The sequence below is a fragment of the Crinia signifera genome, chromosome 2 (genome assembly GCF_055691185.1).
Source record: "Crinia signifera chromosome 2, ASM5569118v1, whole genome shotgun sequence".
Taxonomy (NCBI): Eukaryota; Metazoa; Chordata; class Amphibia; order Anura; family Myobatrachidae; genus Crinia; species Crinia signifera.
The window spans coordinates 313946373-313961607 of NC_139218.1; the positions used below are offsets into that span (position 1 = coordinate 313946373).

At 39.4% G+C, this 15235-nt stretch overlaps 1 protein-coding gene across 1 annotated transcript in view; it reads right to left on the minus strand.

Annotated features, from left to right (window-relative positions):
* Positions 1 to 1149: 1149 nt before the first annotated feature.
* RUBCNL (rubicon like autophagy enhancer) overlaps positions 1150 to 15235 on the minus strand; it is a 39824-nt gene continuing 25738 nt past the window's right edge. Inside the window, exons 11-16 of the mRNA XM_083168985.1 lie at positions 12129 to 12193; positions 9884 to 10122; positions 7175 to 7236; positions 6077 to 6230; positions 2730 to 2820; positions 1150 to 1936 (exon numbers count right to left, since the gene is read on the minus strand). Coding sequence (XP_083025111.1) covers positions 1797 to 1936; positions 2730 to 2820; positions 6077 to 6230; positions 7175 to 7236; positions 9884 to 10122; positions 12129 to 12193 — 751 coding nt within the window. The 3' untranslated portion in view covers positions 1150 to 1796. The remainder of the gene's footprint in view (positions 1937 to 2729; positions 2821 to 6076; positions 6231 to 7174; positions 7237 to 9883; positions 10123 to 12128; positions 12194 to 15235) is intronic.

Below are 15235 nucleotides of genomic sequence, written 5' to 3' on the forward strand. Positions count from 1 at the left end.
TGCTTGCCATGGGTCTAGCATTACTAAGGCATTGATGGCTACCTCAAGGACCAACACAATATGAATACTACTATTCAGGCAACAATTCACGTTCACTTTACTCTCCACTAATTGATCATTCCATCATGTATACAAGCATGGTCTAACTTGCTACCAAGCACCAGAAAGTGGACACAAACAGCTGTCCCTATAAAATGCAGAAAGCAGAACGGATTTTAACCAATTTGACTGAATGACCAGTTTTGGCCATTTTTCTGTTTGGGAGCAAACGATAGATTGGTATTTGTTACCTTTTTTTCTTTTACATACAACCAGCAAAATAGTTGGATAGACAATATTTGGGTATATAGCAAGCTTTATGGACTACTTTAAAAACGGCTTCTTATTAGCAATTCTGGTTGCAGCATTTAAAATGATAGAATATTAAATGCAAAACCAGGAGTGTTCTGCATTTATGGTTGCCTTTTTAAACACTTTGAGTGCCAAGTGAATGTCAAAATAGGTGTGAAAATTGCCAAGCAAACATTTATATTCATAATGACCTGTAATGATTACCTTATATAGGAATATAATCTTTTTTTTACACTTTGGCGCTGGCATTTTAGTGGATATCTTGTACATCTCTCAAATGTTGGCAATCAAAGAGTTAAATCCTGTTACTAGAACTTCTTGTAAATAGATTGCAATCTACAGAAAAACACAACCAACCATGTGCTATAAAAAGGATTGTCAGTAGCTCTCAGACTTCTAAAATGCCCAAGGCCTGTATTTTCTGCACCCACATATTAAACGTGTTCACATTTTCCATTTGCCAGTGTGCTTCATTTGTATTTGCGCGTTATCAGTCCTCGAATTGGCAGTACTGACACATTCGCTGCATGCAGTCTTCATACATATAGGCCATGTAAACAACAGAAATCAGGCTCTAAGCACCTGTGTGTCACTACTCCAGTCTCTTTATACCGATCCAGCAAACATGCAATGATCACATCTACTTCATGGTAACGTCAGGCTGCATTTAGAACTACTGAATTTAGGATTAAATTCAATTCTTTCTCTAGGCTATGATGTTACACACAAAATGATTTCAGAAGAACAGCAACAAAAATAAAGATTTTTCTTCTTTTACATATATAGGAACACACAATATATTGTCATAAAACTTTTATTTTGTTTAGTAGATCCTGAGTCAGTTTGTATAAACATCTAAAACTGGAAGAACATTCCTGTAAACCTGCATACAATAAAACCTTTTTCCCCTTATACTTTGGCAATAAAATATTATAAAATCAGAACATTGCACAACACTCCACTTTTGGCAGAAGACAAAGCCTCGGTTCTTTAAGAGAGGTCAGGGATAGCATTTACAAAAGGAATAATAAATTCCATAGGATGGTTGTGTATGTGAGGCGATAGGACTTCCCTTGCAGTGCTGCCATATTCTGCATGCCCCGGTGATCACACAATGCACCGATCACTATAGTATTCACTGTAAGAATGACGCTCGCCTCGCCCTGGGAGGGTGACCTTTAGGGTAGAGAAGACCTTGCTCACTACCAGCTGTGACAACACTTAGAATTAAGGCACATTGTAAAATTAGAAGGGGGACAGGACAATCTGTAACTAACCTTAAAAAATATAAAATACAATGCTTAGTTTAAATTATAAAAATTCAACATGAAAATATGTTCGGCCGATTAAAGTCTACACAATCTTCTTAAATACAGGACTTTGTACATTTAAACACAATTATATACAAAATAAAAACAAATAATTAGAAAAACAGCACATGGCACTCATGTCAAGGGGTTCAAGTCCATTTCACCACTTGATGTAAAGGGAGAGTCGCACTTGATCGCTTCCCGCACCTTGATCCTTGCACATTTTGGGCACTCATTGGTCTTAAAACATTGCTTGTGATAACACGCTTTGCAGTCTGGTTTTATAAAAAGAAACACAGTGTAAGAAATCAAGGTAATTAAGGAACCAACATACATAGAAGAACCCTTCCAGCTTTCATTTTGAGAAAACAACAAACTACTTTATAGCACCATGAATTATTTAAAACTTCTTTGAAATGTGTGCGCTGTATGACTGACCAGTCACTCACCTCATTTCCTGCTATAGTTAAGTTTAAAGCCTAGTATGTGTGTGTATGTGTCATGTGGATATAGAGTTCAATTTTCATTTGCAAGAAGACGATTCTACGTACTATCCAAACATATGCTGGAAGTATGAGAAAGTGCAGTACTAGGAAGGAATTCACAGAAAGAGAGAACCCCATTCTTATGAGGCTCTTGTTGGAATTAAACTCATGAACCCATTTTCGTGATCACTGCGATACCCTTTGTTTTAGATAATATTCCAGTGTCTGTATCCCAACAACATCACTGGCAAGGATTCTATCATCCTACTGCAGAAATCATATTTGGGCACTGTGCAGTGATTTGGTAATTCAATTTTAACATTATTAGAGCAAACTAGATTTTCTGTATGCATTCTTCTGTGGCAGTGGGTGGGGACAAGGTGTGGTTTGACCCTCATGCCGACACATTAATTGGATAGGTTTAGATAACCTAGCAGGTTCTCTCAGTTGGCATGTGGTCAGTAACAGATTTGGTCAGTACTATTACGCTCTAAAAATTTGTGATAATTACACTAACCAATTTAATCATATTGAAACAAAGACAAAGAAAACAAAAAAACCTGTTTAATTTGTAAACACATACCGTCACACCTTCTACATATATCTGTCTGGAATGGAAAGATTACTTCAGCATTCTGACAAAACTCACATATAAAGCCCTTGGCTTGGCATAGCTGCAAACAAAAATATTAAGTACAAAAATAAATTAGTCATTCCATTTACTGACTAAATACAGTAATTATTTATTATCAATCATGCTGCTTGTATTATGTAAAATAGAAGCTAAAGGTCTGTCCAAAATACACTGAAATCTGCATAAAATGAAAAATTGGTGCTTTGTCTTCAAACCAAAAAAAGAAGAAAAAAAATAAAAACCACACGTATTTTTTGCACATACATCTATATGCACACCCTGTGAAAGCATCACTCCTGTGGTCCTGGCAAATAAATGTCACATAGGCACAGATACTTATAGTATCTTAGTAACTTTTCCATTCCTACTATATTGTGGCACGGTCATCAGTATACTCACCACTATGAGGAGAAGTACCACCAGTGACCACTAGAGGCCATTTGACAGACCAAATTACTCCTTTGAGAGCTAAAAGATGTAATAAAGTGAATTCAATCTTTGTAGGGACACTAATCTGTTTCAATCTTGCTGGATATGGAGAGAGGAAGCGGTAAAGACAGAATGGAGGTAGGAGAAGATAGGGACTGGAGGTAGGGTGGAGAGTTAGTGGGCTAAAAACTGCCACAGCTCAAAGTGAAATTACATTACATAAGCAGTCATTCTGACAGGCTTTTAACTAGCAGGTTAATATATAAATTAAAGAATTGCATGCATAATAATAAACTTAAGTTTAATGATCTAAAACTGGTCACGCAAGTGTCTACATTGGTCAGCAAGTCATTGAAATAATGTAATCTCACGAAGCGGTCGTCGGGCAAAGGAGAAAAATTATCCCATGTACCCTTATTGGCTTTCAGAAGGAGAGTGTTTGGGGGCCAGGAGGGTGATCTAAAAAGGAGAGGAGATGTAATGTATATAAATGCTTGGGTCCGCTGGTTATAAAGGCAGAAGAGCATATTAAAATAAAAGGTCAGTGGGTCATCATTTTAGGATTAGAAGTAGATCATACCTCTGATCAAACCACATTTTTTGCTTTGTATATCTACATTATTTGACAAAAGTATGAGAATCCCAGTAAGCCTTTTTTCCTTCAAGTGTTTTTTTTTTTTTAAAGCATAGTGAGATGCACAAGTAAAACAAACAAAATCCAGCTATTAAACCAACTCTTCCCAGGGCCAAACGTTTAGAGAAAGGTTTGTCAGTCGCACAGAGGTAGATTTATTGTAACAAACGGGTGGACCCTCATAGCATAATTGATTAATTGAATATATGTAAATGCGAGGGTGTGCTACCAGAGGCACAGACAGGATATTTTAAGGAGGACAGAAAAGAGTGCCTTTTCTTGGTGCACCTAGAGAAATAATACTTAGTAAAACATCACTTTTATTGAGTTCATTTAAAATAGTTGCGAAGATATAAAAAGGACTGGACAACACGTAAGACAACAAATAGTGATTTTTAAAAAGGATAAGAATCCTCACCTAGCGGGACCCCACTACCCGTTATCACCGTTATTATTTATAATAGATATAGTGTGGCACGGAAGACTTGTTTATATTACCAAAGTCATGTAATGTGGATAAGTCAGGTTTGTAACTTTATCATATACAATGTATCACAATAGTCCTGAGGCTCACTTAGTGCAGCCACCAGCACGCGCTTGAACACGGATGTGATGCCGTTTCAGCGCTGCTGTTAGGCTTGCTGGAGCCAGTAGTTCCACAACCTGCGTTCCAACCGCAGAGCTGAGTCTGAGGTGTGCCTGTGTGCACTCCCTCGCTCATGTGGATCTAGAACAGGCAGGGACACACACGGCTCTGGCGCCAGAGACCGTGTCAGTGTACTGATTGGGGACCGTGTCCAACGGAAACCCCAATGTAGCCAACAACAAATATATATACAGTTTGTAAGTGGGGAGGGGAAAGTGGGGTATTAGACACACTAGGTGTGTAGTTAGTCGAGCGTACGCTTTCGCAAAAAAGGGTCCTGAGGAAGCTTTTTTGCGAAAGCGTACGCTCGACTAACTACACACCTAGTGTGTCTAATACCCCACTTTCCCCTCCCCACTTACAAACTGTATATATATTTGTTGTTGGCTACATTGGGGTTTCCGTTGGACACGGTCCCCAATCAGTACACTGACACGGTCTCTGGCGCCAGAGCCGTGTGTGTCCCTGCCTGTTCTAGATCCACATGAGCGAGGGAGTGCATACAGGCACACCTCAGACTCAGCTCTGCGGTTGGAACGCAGGTTGTGGAACTACTGGCTCCAGCAAGCCTAACAGCAGCGCTGAAACGGCATCACATCCGTGTTCAAGCGCGTGCTGGTGGCTGCACTAAGTGAGCCTCAGGACTATTGTGATACATTGTATATGATAAAGTTACAAACCTGACTTATCCACATTACATGACTTTGGTAATATAAACAAGTCTTCCGTGCCACACTATATCTATTATAAATAATAACGGTGATAACGGGTAGTGGGGTCCCGCTAGGTGAGGATTCTTATCCTTTTTAAAAATCACTATTTGTTGTCTTACGTGTTGTCCAGTCCTTTTTATATCTTCGCAACTATTTTAAATGAACTCAATAAAAGTGATGTTTTACTAAGTATTATTTCTCTAGGTGCACCAAGAAAAGGCACTCTTTTCTGTCCTCCTTAAAAAATCTTCCCAGGGCCATCTTTAAGCGTAGGCTTACTGGACAGCTGCCCTAGGGCCCTTTGAGCAGGGGTTAGCTGGTGCCTCTGGGCTTTATTGTGAGGCTAGTAGAGCTTGCTGCCTGGCTGCATCTGTTGTGAATTACACAAAATCCGTCCGGTAAACATTCTCTTAGTAGGGATCCCAGTGCATTGCTGTGCCAAGGGCCCACAATGCCCTTAAGACTGCCCTGACTCTTCAACGATGCTTTCCATTGTTACATTTGTACTAGTAGCACAACCCTAGACGTTTACACCTGGATACATCAGGAAGTCTGTCTCCGTTCTCGCCAGGTGGCAAGAATGATTATTTCAGTGTACATGGTCTAAAGAACAAGTGAGTTTAGAATGCCAGGAAGCCTACTGGCCACACATTACAAACCTTTGTGGTATAGGAGTAAGACTTACAAAATTCTATGAGAAAAATAAAAGTGCACATTCTAAATATCTGTTACACAAAAGAGCCGGCAGATTAAAACTATGATCTCCACCTTTTTATAGAACCCCTTTAATATTAGGTGGATTGTTAGTGCATATTCTCCTGCCACATGTACAGTAAATCTCCACACGAGATTTTATAGGGCATAGTTCACATACCTCACATTCCTCCACGTGTGCTACACAGTGGGCCAGGAGCTCCCGGAGTTCTGGTAACAGGCTCCTCTGCTTGATGTCATACAGGTCACTCAAGGTAAAGAGGTGCAGTTCTTCTATCAGGTGACGGGGCACTTCTTCAAAGGCCTTTACAACACTTGTGTGAGGGAGAAATAATCATTTAGCTATTTTGTACAGATTGTGCATTTTCAGAAACCATTACATACCACAAACACTCTGATCTAGGGGGTTATTCATACCGCATTGCTGATTCACAAGTCTATCGATTATTGAATGACTGAGGATGCATCTTAATTGCAGCACGCATGTGTAACACCAAACAGCGATTAATTTATTTGCAACCCCCAGCAGGAAGTCACCAATTGCAGGTGGTAACCGGCCATTTTCTGGGAGTGTCAGGAAAGACGCCGGTATGCCTAGGCGTTTTTAGGGAAGGGTGTGTGACGTCAGCTCCGGCCTCAATCAGCCTGTATGTCGCAGAGTTGTGGAAGGGTCAGAGTATTGCACACTTGCAAAGATTGAGGAAATCATTCGATGTTGAGTGAGTTGTGAATTGATGTGCAGCTCAGCGATCAATTAGCAAGTCACTCGTAGACCTGCAAGGGGCGGAATTTCACTCTGTCTGGGCGGCAGCTATTGGACCTCAGACATCTACAAAATTTGCACAGCAGCGATCAGGTCTGAATCAGGCCCAAGGGACTAATCTGCCAGAAGTTCCTGGTTTTTACCCCAATTAAAGACAAACGAAAAAAAAAAAAAAAAAAGCAGTGAACACTACAACTTTATTTTATAAATGAGAAACCTTTATATTTTCTAGCATAAATATTTGAGCAAGAGGCAATAATTAGGAATGTGCATTTAATTGTTTTAGTATTAAATGGATTGGCAATACAGCTCTAGAATAACCAGAAGACTGCCCTTATTTACAAGCTATTTGGTAAAAACCACTAATCTAGGTTTCAACAGTTTTATCCAAATCATGAATTTTTAAAAATAATCTAGATCTGAATTCATTCACCAACTGGACAAAAGAAAACCACTTCTAGAATCTCTGTTCTAAATCACTGCTGTGGCCCTTACCTGTCTGCAAAACGGCAAGTGTTCAGCATTTTCTTTATGTAAATCAGCTGCTGTTGCACCTCCTGCACAAGAATAATTTGGACTTAATCAATACAGTCATATACGGTCTATATGGATGATCTACATAGGTCTAAAGGTGCCCATACACGCTGAGATTTCAGCATGCGTTTCAATCTTTTAAAGTTCGAAACGCATCGCATCGGCTTAAATTGCACCGTGTAACTACGGGGATACGATGCGCGTCCCCACAGGTACAATATTGTAAAGCACAAAAAGTATCTGCAGGCAGTACTTTTTGTGCTTCATTGCATTGCATCAGTTTTGTACATGCCATGCGATGTCCATTAGTGACTATTAAAATAAAAAAAAGAGAGAAGCTGAAATCGCATCCCCTTCCAGTGCCAAAATCACATGTTATCTTAAAATTCAAAACGCCCAGCACATGAATATCGGTGCGTGTATGGGCACCTTTAGTTTCACATTCAATAATGCATTACAAGTTACTGATACTTTGGTTAATTTTGAGAGCACCGGTCACATTATCCAGATCACCCGGCTAATGCACCGTGTGTCACATTTTTGGGTCCTGAGCACAGAGGGGCAGATGTATTATGCCTGGTGAAAAGATAAAGTGGGAGATAATGCACCAGCCAATCAGCTATGTTTTAAAAATTAGTTTAGAGTTGATGGGCTGGTGCGTTATCACCTTATGGTCCATACACACTGGGTGATTTTGCCCAGCGTGTATAGATGGGGGGGCAAAGCAGTCCACAAAGCTGCTCATATGCTGGTAATAAAAGCAGATGAATGGCTTTCCCAGCGATTATGAGGGAGCGCGCATCACCGTTCACCGCCGTGCCGTACACACTGGGCAGCTTTGAGCTGAAAGCCACTCAAATTGGGTGTTTTGAGCGGCTTTCAGTTCAAAATCACCCAGTGTGTATGGGCCTTTAGACTATCTTTATTCCAGGCTTAATACATCTGCCCCAAAGTTTGAGAGCCTGTGTTCTAGACATTGTTCCCTTACCTTGCGTGCAAAGGAGACCTTTATCATCAAGTACGCAAAAACTTTGTTTCCCTTGTGTACACACAAAAGGTGCATGGGAGAAGAAAAATACAACTTTTTGCTGGGGCACAATGTAAGGCAAAATACTTGTTTAAAACAAATCTTTATTGATATACATTAAATTACAGATGAAAACAGTAAGAAGAAAAAACGGGTGGAAGTGGGGGGAGAAAAGAAGGGAAGGGGGTGATAAGCCAGATGGTGTCAAGGTATCTCATGTGTTGGAACAACACACATTGGGGTAAATTTACTAAAGGAAATTTGTAAAAAAAAATAGGTGTATTTGTATCCAGAAATACACTTATTTTTGACATTTACTATCCCGAAAATACGGCAATTCGTATTCGTATTGATAGCACATCAATACGAAAACGAATTGCCGTATTTTCGGGATAGTAAATATGTCAAAAATAAGTTTATTTCTGGATACAAATACACCTATTTTTTACAAATTTCCTTTAGTAAATTTCCCCCATTATGTGAGGTCTCCAATTCCAGTAAACAATACATCAAAAATAGTGAGACTTGTGGAAAAATTGTGTCACAATGTGTGGAGAAATTCTATATAGGTTAGTATTCACAATAGGCGTAATCCACAAGGTAGGACATTAGATACTGTATGTAACCGCGCCTGATTACAAGTGCTTGTCAAAAGTTGGATAGTTTTCTATCCTGAAAAACACTTGGTACTTGCGGTTTTTAGATTGATACATAGGTATAGTAAACAAATAAGGTTTACGTGTACAGACATTTACACAGAGAACATATATAAATTATATTATATAAGTAGCCAAAAAAAAATGGTATTGTGAACTCAGGGTGAACAAGCCTACCAGACGAAACGCACATCCCATAGTCACTATTTGATGCATGTCATAATTGTATATGCACAGGAATTGAACATTTTCTGTAACTCACACAGAGTATTGTATTACATATATGTATTGTTTATATACAAGAATTGGAGACCACATGAGATAGCTCAACACCATCTGGGCTCATCACCCCCTTCCTCCTTTTCTTACCCCCCCCCGCCCCTTCCCCTTTATTGTTCCTGTTTTGATCTGTATTTTACTTTATATCAATAAAGATTTGTTTTAAAACAGTCTTGTCTTACAGCATGCCCCAGCAAAAAGTCTTTCTTCTCCTTTGCATACTGTACTCAGGGCTCATGGGAGTACCACCAACAGAGCTATATACCTATTAACCTCACTGTAACCCTTTGGGTTATATTCTGATCTGTGCAGAATCTTCCAAACTACACATAAAGGTCCCAGAAACAGCCCAGCTGCAGGTATATACTCAGAAAAATTAATTTTAATATTTCTTGGAACATAAGCGGAGGTCACTGGCTAACTTGCCTCAAAGTGTGTTGGCCAAAACCAGGAGAGCGTGGCCAGATTGGCAGGGTCACGTCTATTATTGTGGCTGGAAAATTACTGCATACACAGGCAGCGCTCACCTCGTCTGACTGCCATTCTCAACCCTCCAAAATAATCTAAACGGTTTTGAGAATTAGCCATTGGCCTCACTTTGGAGCCATACACACTTCCATATGAAGCCATGTGCTGCAGCTTTATTTGAACAATTGAAGGGGAAAAAAAAAGTGACTATTCAAACACAAATAAAAACCAATCACTTACTTTGACTCTGGCCAGGTCTTTGACCTTGCTGTACAGTGCTGGGTTCTCGATTTGCACATTGAATTTGTGGCTGCCCCATATTTTGTCTATAACACTTTTAGAGAAGTTGCTGACGTAATATTTACTGAAGTTCCACTTTGAGAGAATGCGGCCTGGAATGAAGCTCTCCGAGTAACTGTGACAGCAATCACAGAAATACTTCCCTAAGTAATCACAGTAGCGGAGCCGATTGGTGTACCCTGGGAAAACAACACGTCATTTAGCCTCAATCCGTAGCAGTCACATTTGTCATCTGTAGGAAATCTTACACAAACAATACAATTGCCAGTCAACATCTTAAGTAACATTAGCTCTTGATTGACCTACCAGAGCCGTAAACAGATTGTCTGATATTTTGCGCCCAATAGGGGTAGCCTGAACTGAATATAATGTCATTATATAAAGGAGTTACTGTAAATAGTGGTGTAAATACTGCTGCCTAGTGGTGTCAGACCTATCTGTGCATCAACACACAAACATTGGTGGTAAGAGGCACAGGATTTACTGCTACCGCTGCAGGCTTTTCATCAAGTAAAAACATTCATGTGGAAAAAAATATCAAAACAAAACACATCACATGGCCTGAAGGCATTCTGCATAAATCCTAGATTGTCCGCATGTTTACTCTTTGTAATGCAAGAATAATATTCTAGCTGATGTCAACACTATTCATTGGTGTTCTGTGGCTTGTTTCCAGTTGCCACCAGACAAAAAACAAAAACAACACATAAACCACTACTCAGACATACTGTAAATAATATGGTTAGGCCAACTACCGCTGAAAGGATGAAGGCGCAGTGTCACCTTTGATAGCCAATATAATCTGGTTTTACAACAACAATGCCATGAAACATTGAGGTGTGGTGTTTTCTTCATAAATCAGTGACAAGCTATGAGGAGCATCTTTGTAATTTTTTTCTTGGTGTGTTTCAGCATACTATTCGGGATTTCAAATTCTACAGTCCTGCCCAGGGGCATAACTAGGGTGGTGAGAGACATATGCCACTGCACGTGACAAGTTAAAGGCAGGGGGTGCTGTTCTTAGCCGTCATACCCAGGACAAGTGCTGCAGAATTGTGGTTAATGATAAAAAAAAATAACAAAAAGGCGAGATGTATCAAGCTTCAAAAAGTGATAAAATGGAGAGCGATAAACAGCCAGCCAATCAGCTCTTAACTGCAATGTTACAGGCTGGGTTTGAAAAATGACAGGTAGGAGCTGATTGTTTATCACTCTCCACCTCATCACTTTTTGAAGCTTGGCCCCAAAAGCACCTATCAAACTAAAAGCATAAAACATGGTATGGTAGTTAGACTGTTCTTTAAGTATAGATGTTCTAGAAATATATATATACACACACACACACACACACACACACACACACATACACATATACACATACATACATACATACATATTTTAGAGATCATGTGGGAAGGAGCATCATAGCAAGTGCTTTCACTGGGCGCCAGAGCTCTCCTTATTTACCCGTTCTAAAAATATTGGGGGGCGGCAATGCCTTTTTTTCTGTCCAAGGGCAACAAAATGTCTAGTTATAGCTCTAATTGTACCATGAGACTACCAAGACAGTCACAGGACACATACTTTGCAAGCAGAGAGGCACAGGAACACTTCTCTGAGCTCTGTATGCACTGTAAAAGTGTACCCCCTCACAACATGTGAAAAGCTGGGGCCATGGGATTTAGAAAAGGAGACTACATGTAGGTGTGCCTCAAAATATAATATTTATTAAAAACAAGGGCTCAATTGTGGATTTGATAGATCAACATTATTAAACAGTTTGAAATTGGGATCCCTTTCCTTACACCTCGAAATACATCTTTATAAGATTTGAGCCCTGTTAAAGTGATTGCTTTCCAAAAGTCAAGCACCAGGATCAATTTCCAATTTGGTCACACAACTAGTTTACCAAACTGTCTATTTGGCACTCAGTACGGGATGTTTAATTACCCCCAGATCCTGGCGGTTAGTTACTGCAGTCAGATTAAGGACCATGCACACAGACCAGTGTTAATCTTTCGGCAGTATATACCAAGATCTTCAAAAGTTTTCTAGTGTGTTTGGGGCTTAATGCTAAACACCATGCACAGGAAACATGTAAACAGACTTCGCAAAGGGCGTATTGCTAGTGATTGAGACCCCAAAGTAATAAAAACATTACACAGCCATCAATATATGTACTCACTTATCTCAACCTTTGTTCCACAGCCTGCACATAAATAGTTCTGTGATGCTACAACTGCATCTCTCCTGAAAAAGATTTGTAAATTGTCACTTATGTGAAAATAGCTGGTTCTAGGTAATGTAATAAAGAAGTATCAGGTCAAGTGAAAAAAAAAAAAAGGGGGGGGGGGGGGGGCGGCAATTGCCTTTTGTCGATCCCATCTTACTGGAGTATCTGCAGTATACAAGCCAGTAAATGGTCTCACGTGTTAGATGAAACTTCGGGCCTTATTTTGGTTCATTCTTTCTGACAAAATCCTTCTTAGATGGGCAAAACCATGTGCACTGCAGGTGGGGCAGGTGTTACTTGTGCAGAGAGAATTAGATTTGGGTGGGGTTTTACTTCAAAGTGAGATCTATATTGCAGTGTAAAAATAAAGCAGTCAGTATTTTCCCTGCACAGAAACAAAATAACTCACCCAAATCTAATTCTCTCTGCACATGTTACATCTGCCCCCCCCCTGCAGTGCACATGGTTTTGACCATCTAAGAAGGATTTTGTCAGAAAGAATGAACCAAAATAAGGCCCTTCATCTGGAAGATTTGCTTTGTGTATTGTAAAGGTTACTATTCCAAGAATCATTTCAATTCATCACGGATTGCTATGACATCACCCAGCCTACTGTCCTTCAGCGACTTTAGGACAAGTCCTCACACACGGGCTGATTAAACTATTGAAGCTTGTGAAAGGTTATTGATTTAGTATGTGGAGTAAAGGATTACCTCATAGAAAGTTTGAATTTTAACGTACTACTTAGGGTGCATACACACTGTACAATTTTTTTGACCAATTTGGTTGAAAGACATTTCCATTGAACCCAGTGTCCTGGACTAAAGATGTTGAAGAAAGATATTGATGACAGACTAAAGAAGAAAGTTCTAGCTACAGTTTATAGGCTCTTTTTGAAAGATATTCAAATTGAGCTGCATGCACAGTTGACGAACAATCTTGATGAACAATCTTGATTAACAACTGGCGGGTATGCGCATCATCATTCATCGTTTGTTTGGCTGTCTTTCAACCAAATTGGTCAAAAAAATTGTACAGTGTGTATGCACCTTTACAGTATGTGTACTTTAGAAATGGGGTGTCCACGTGTGTGAGAAAATGCAGTTTTAGGTTTTTCATCAGAAAAATGTTATATTGGAAAGCTAAAAAAGCTACTCTTCATATAAAAGATTATATCACCAGACCCATCATACAAAAATTCTCAGAATTGCACCTTCCTCCGACCTCATGACCCACAAAACACTCACAGATCCTGCCTTCTGCAAAGTCAATACCGCACAGGACAAAAATGTGCCAAATTTGCAGGATGTGTATGTAAAGCTACAGCTCTTCATCCTATCTTCTCAATAGTTTAAAAACAATGCCATAAATGTTACCATAACCCAAATTCAAAGTGCAAAGTGCACCTAAGCAGATGTTTGTGGAAGTTCCCTATCACTTATAAAAGGTTTGTACAAAGGATAAAATGGAGGAAATTGGAATTACTTTGATAACATTCTAAGACCATTTTTTAGCTATTGACGGTTCTAGCCAACATTTACTCATGGTGTGTATTGTGTGCTTTAGATACAAGGTCTGGGCCCCTGGACTTATGGTGCATACACACGGTGAGATTTACTTTCTATTAGACCACCACTGGATCGGAGGGTATACACGGTGAGATATGCACTATTTTTCTATTCGATTTTGCTTATACAAGCAAAATTTAATAGATATTGAATAGTGATTACATTATGTAGGACTTTTTTTATGGTAGTAGGGAGAGGACAGGGCTTTCTTTTAATACAAGTATATTGTAATGTACATCATGACTCATTTACAGAGTATTAGTACACAAATTTAGGGTTGTTAATTTGCCAATTATTTTAAGTCTTTGGGTGCCTGCACACTGAGCTCAGTTGTTCGGTGCTAGCGGCAGCACTTTCTAGGCGACCAGCCTGGATTGGGTTAACGAGTTTGTAGTTTGTTTTTAGTGCAGCGCTCTGCTCCTTGGTGTGTGTGTGTGTGTGTGTGTGTGTGTATGTGTTAATGATAATTGACAGGTAGGATTTAAGTGCTCAAAAAGCTTTACTTAGAAATTGCATGTACAAGGGTAAATTATGCATGTGCACAATAGAAGATAAATAAACGATGCAAAAAAGGAATAAAATACACAGATAATCAATGCTGTTAGAAAAGTGTGGGGTGCAGGTACACTAGTCTATATTTATCTGTAACAACAATTAGGTGTGGTGGGATTGTGATTGGGGGGGGGGGGGGTTCGAGGAGGGTCAAGGAGATTGTCCCTCGTATCTGAAAAGTAACCTTCTTGAACCCCAAAAATCACAACCCCCAACCCCACCACACCTAATTGTTAGGTGTTAGTGTAACTGCACCCCGCACTTTTATAACAGCACTGTTTATCTGTGTATTTTATTCCTATTTTGCATTGCTTATTTATCTTCTATTATTGTGCACATGCATAATTTACCCGTGTAACTGAATTGTACATGCACTTGAAGCTTTTTGCCAATTATTTTGTTACTGTTCCCATGTACTTGTAATATTACTACAACCTAGGGCCCCATGAGGTCTAAATCTGGCATGCATCTAATCAATGTAACAAATGTTTGCAATAAATTGCATTTATAATTATAATTTTTATATTATTTTATATAACGCCATTTCTCCAATAGGACTCGACTCTGGGTGCTTAATAGAATGAAAATAATTCAGTACAGAAAAAGGGAAGCACACAAAAGCTTTTCAGAAACCACAGGGCATGGAGATACCAAAGAAACAATTAAGGAAATTCTTGAGTTTTTGAAGGGTTCTAGAGTGGAAGTCTCTCGAATTGTACGGGAAAGTGAGTTCTATAGTCTGAGCAGCATAGCTAAAATCACGACCGCTAGATGAACTGCGAGAGTTGCTACATATTGCCAAAAACCATCTATAGAGAACAGTACTCAGACAGGGCAGTATGGAATCAGGAGCAGCTTCAGGTACCTTGGGTCATATAGGGCTTTAAAAGTCAGTAAGCCAATCTTAAAAAAAATGATCGCCATTGTACAGGCAGCCAT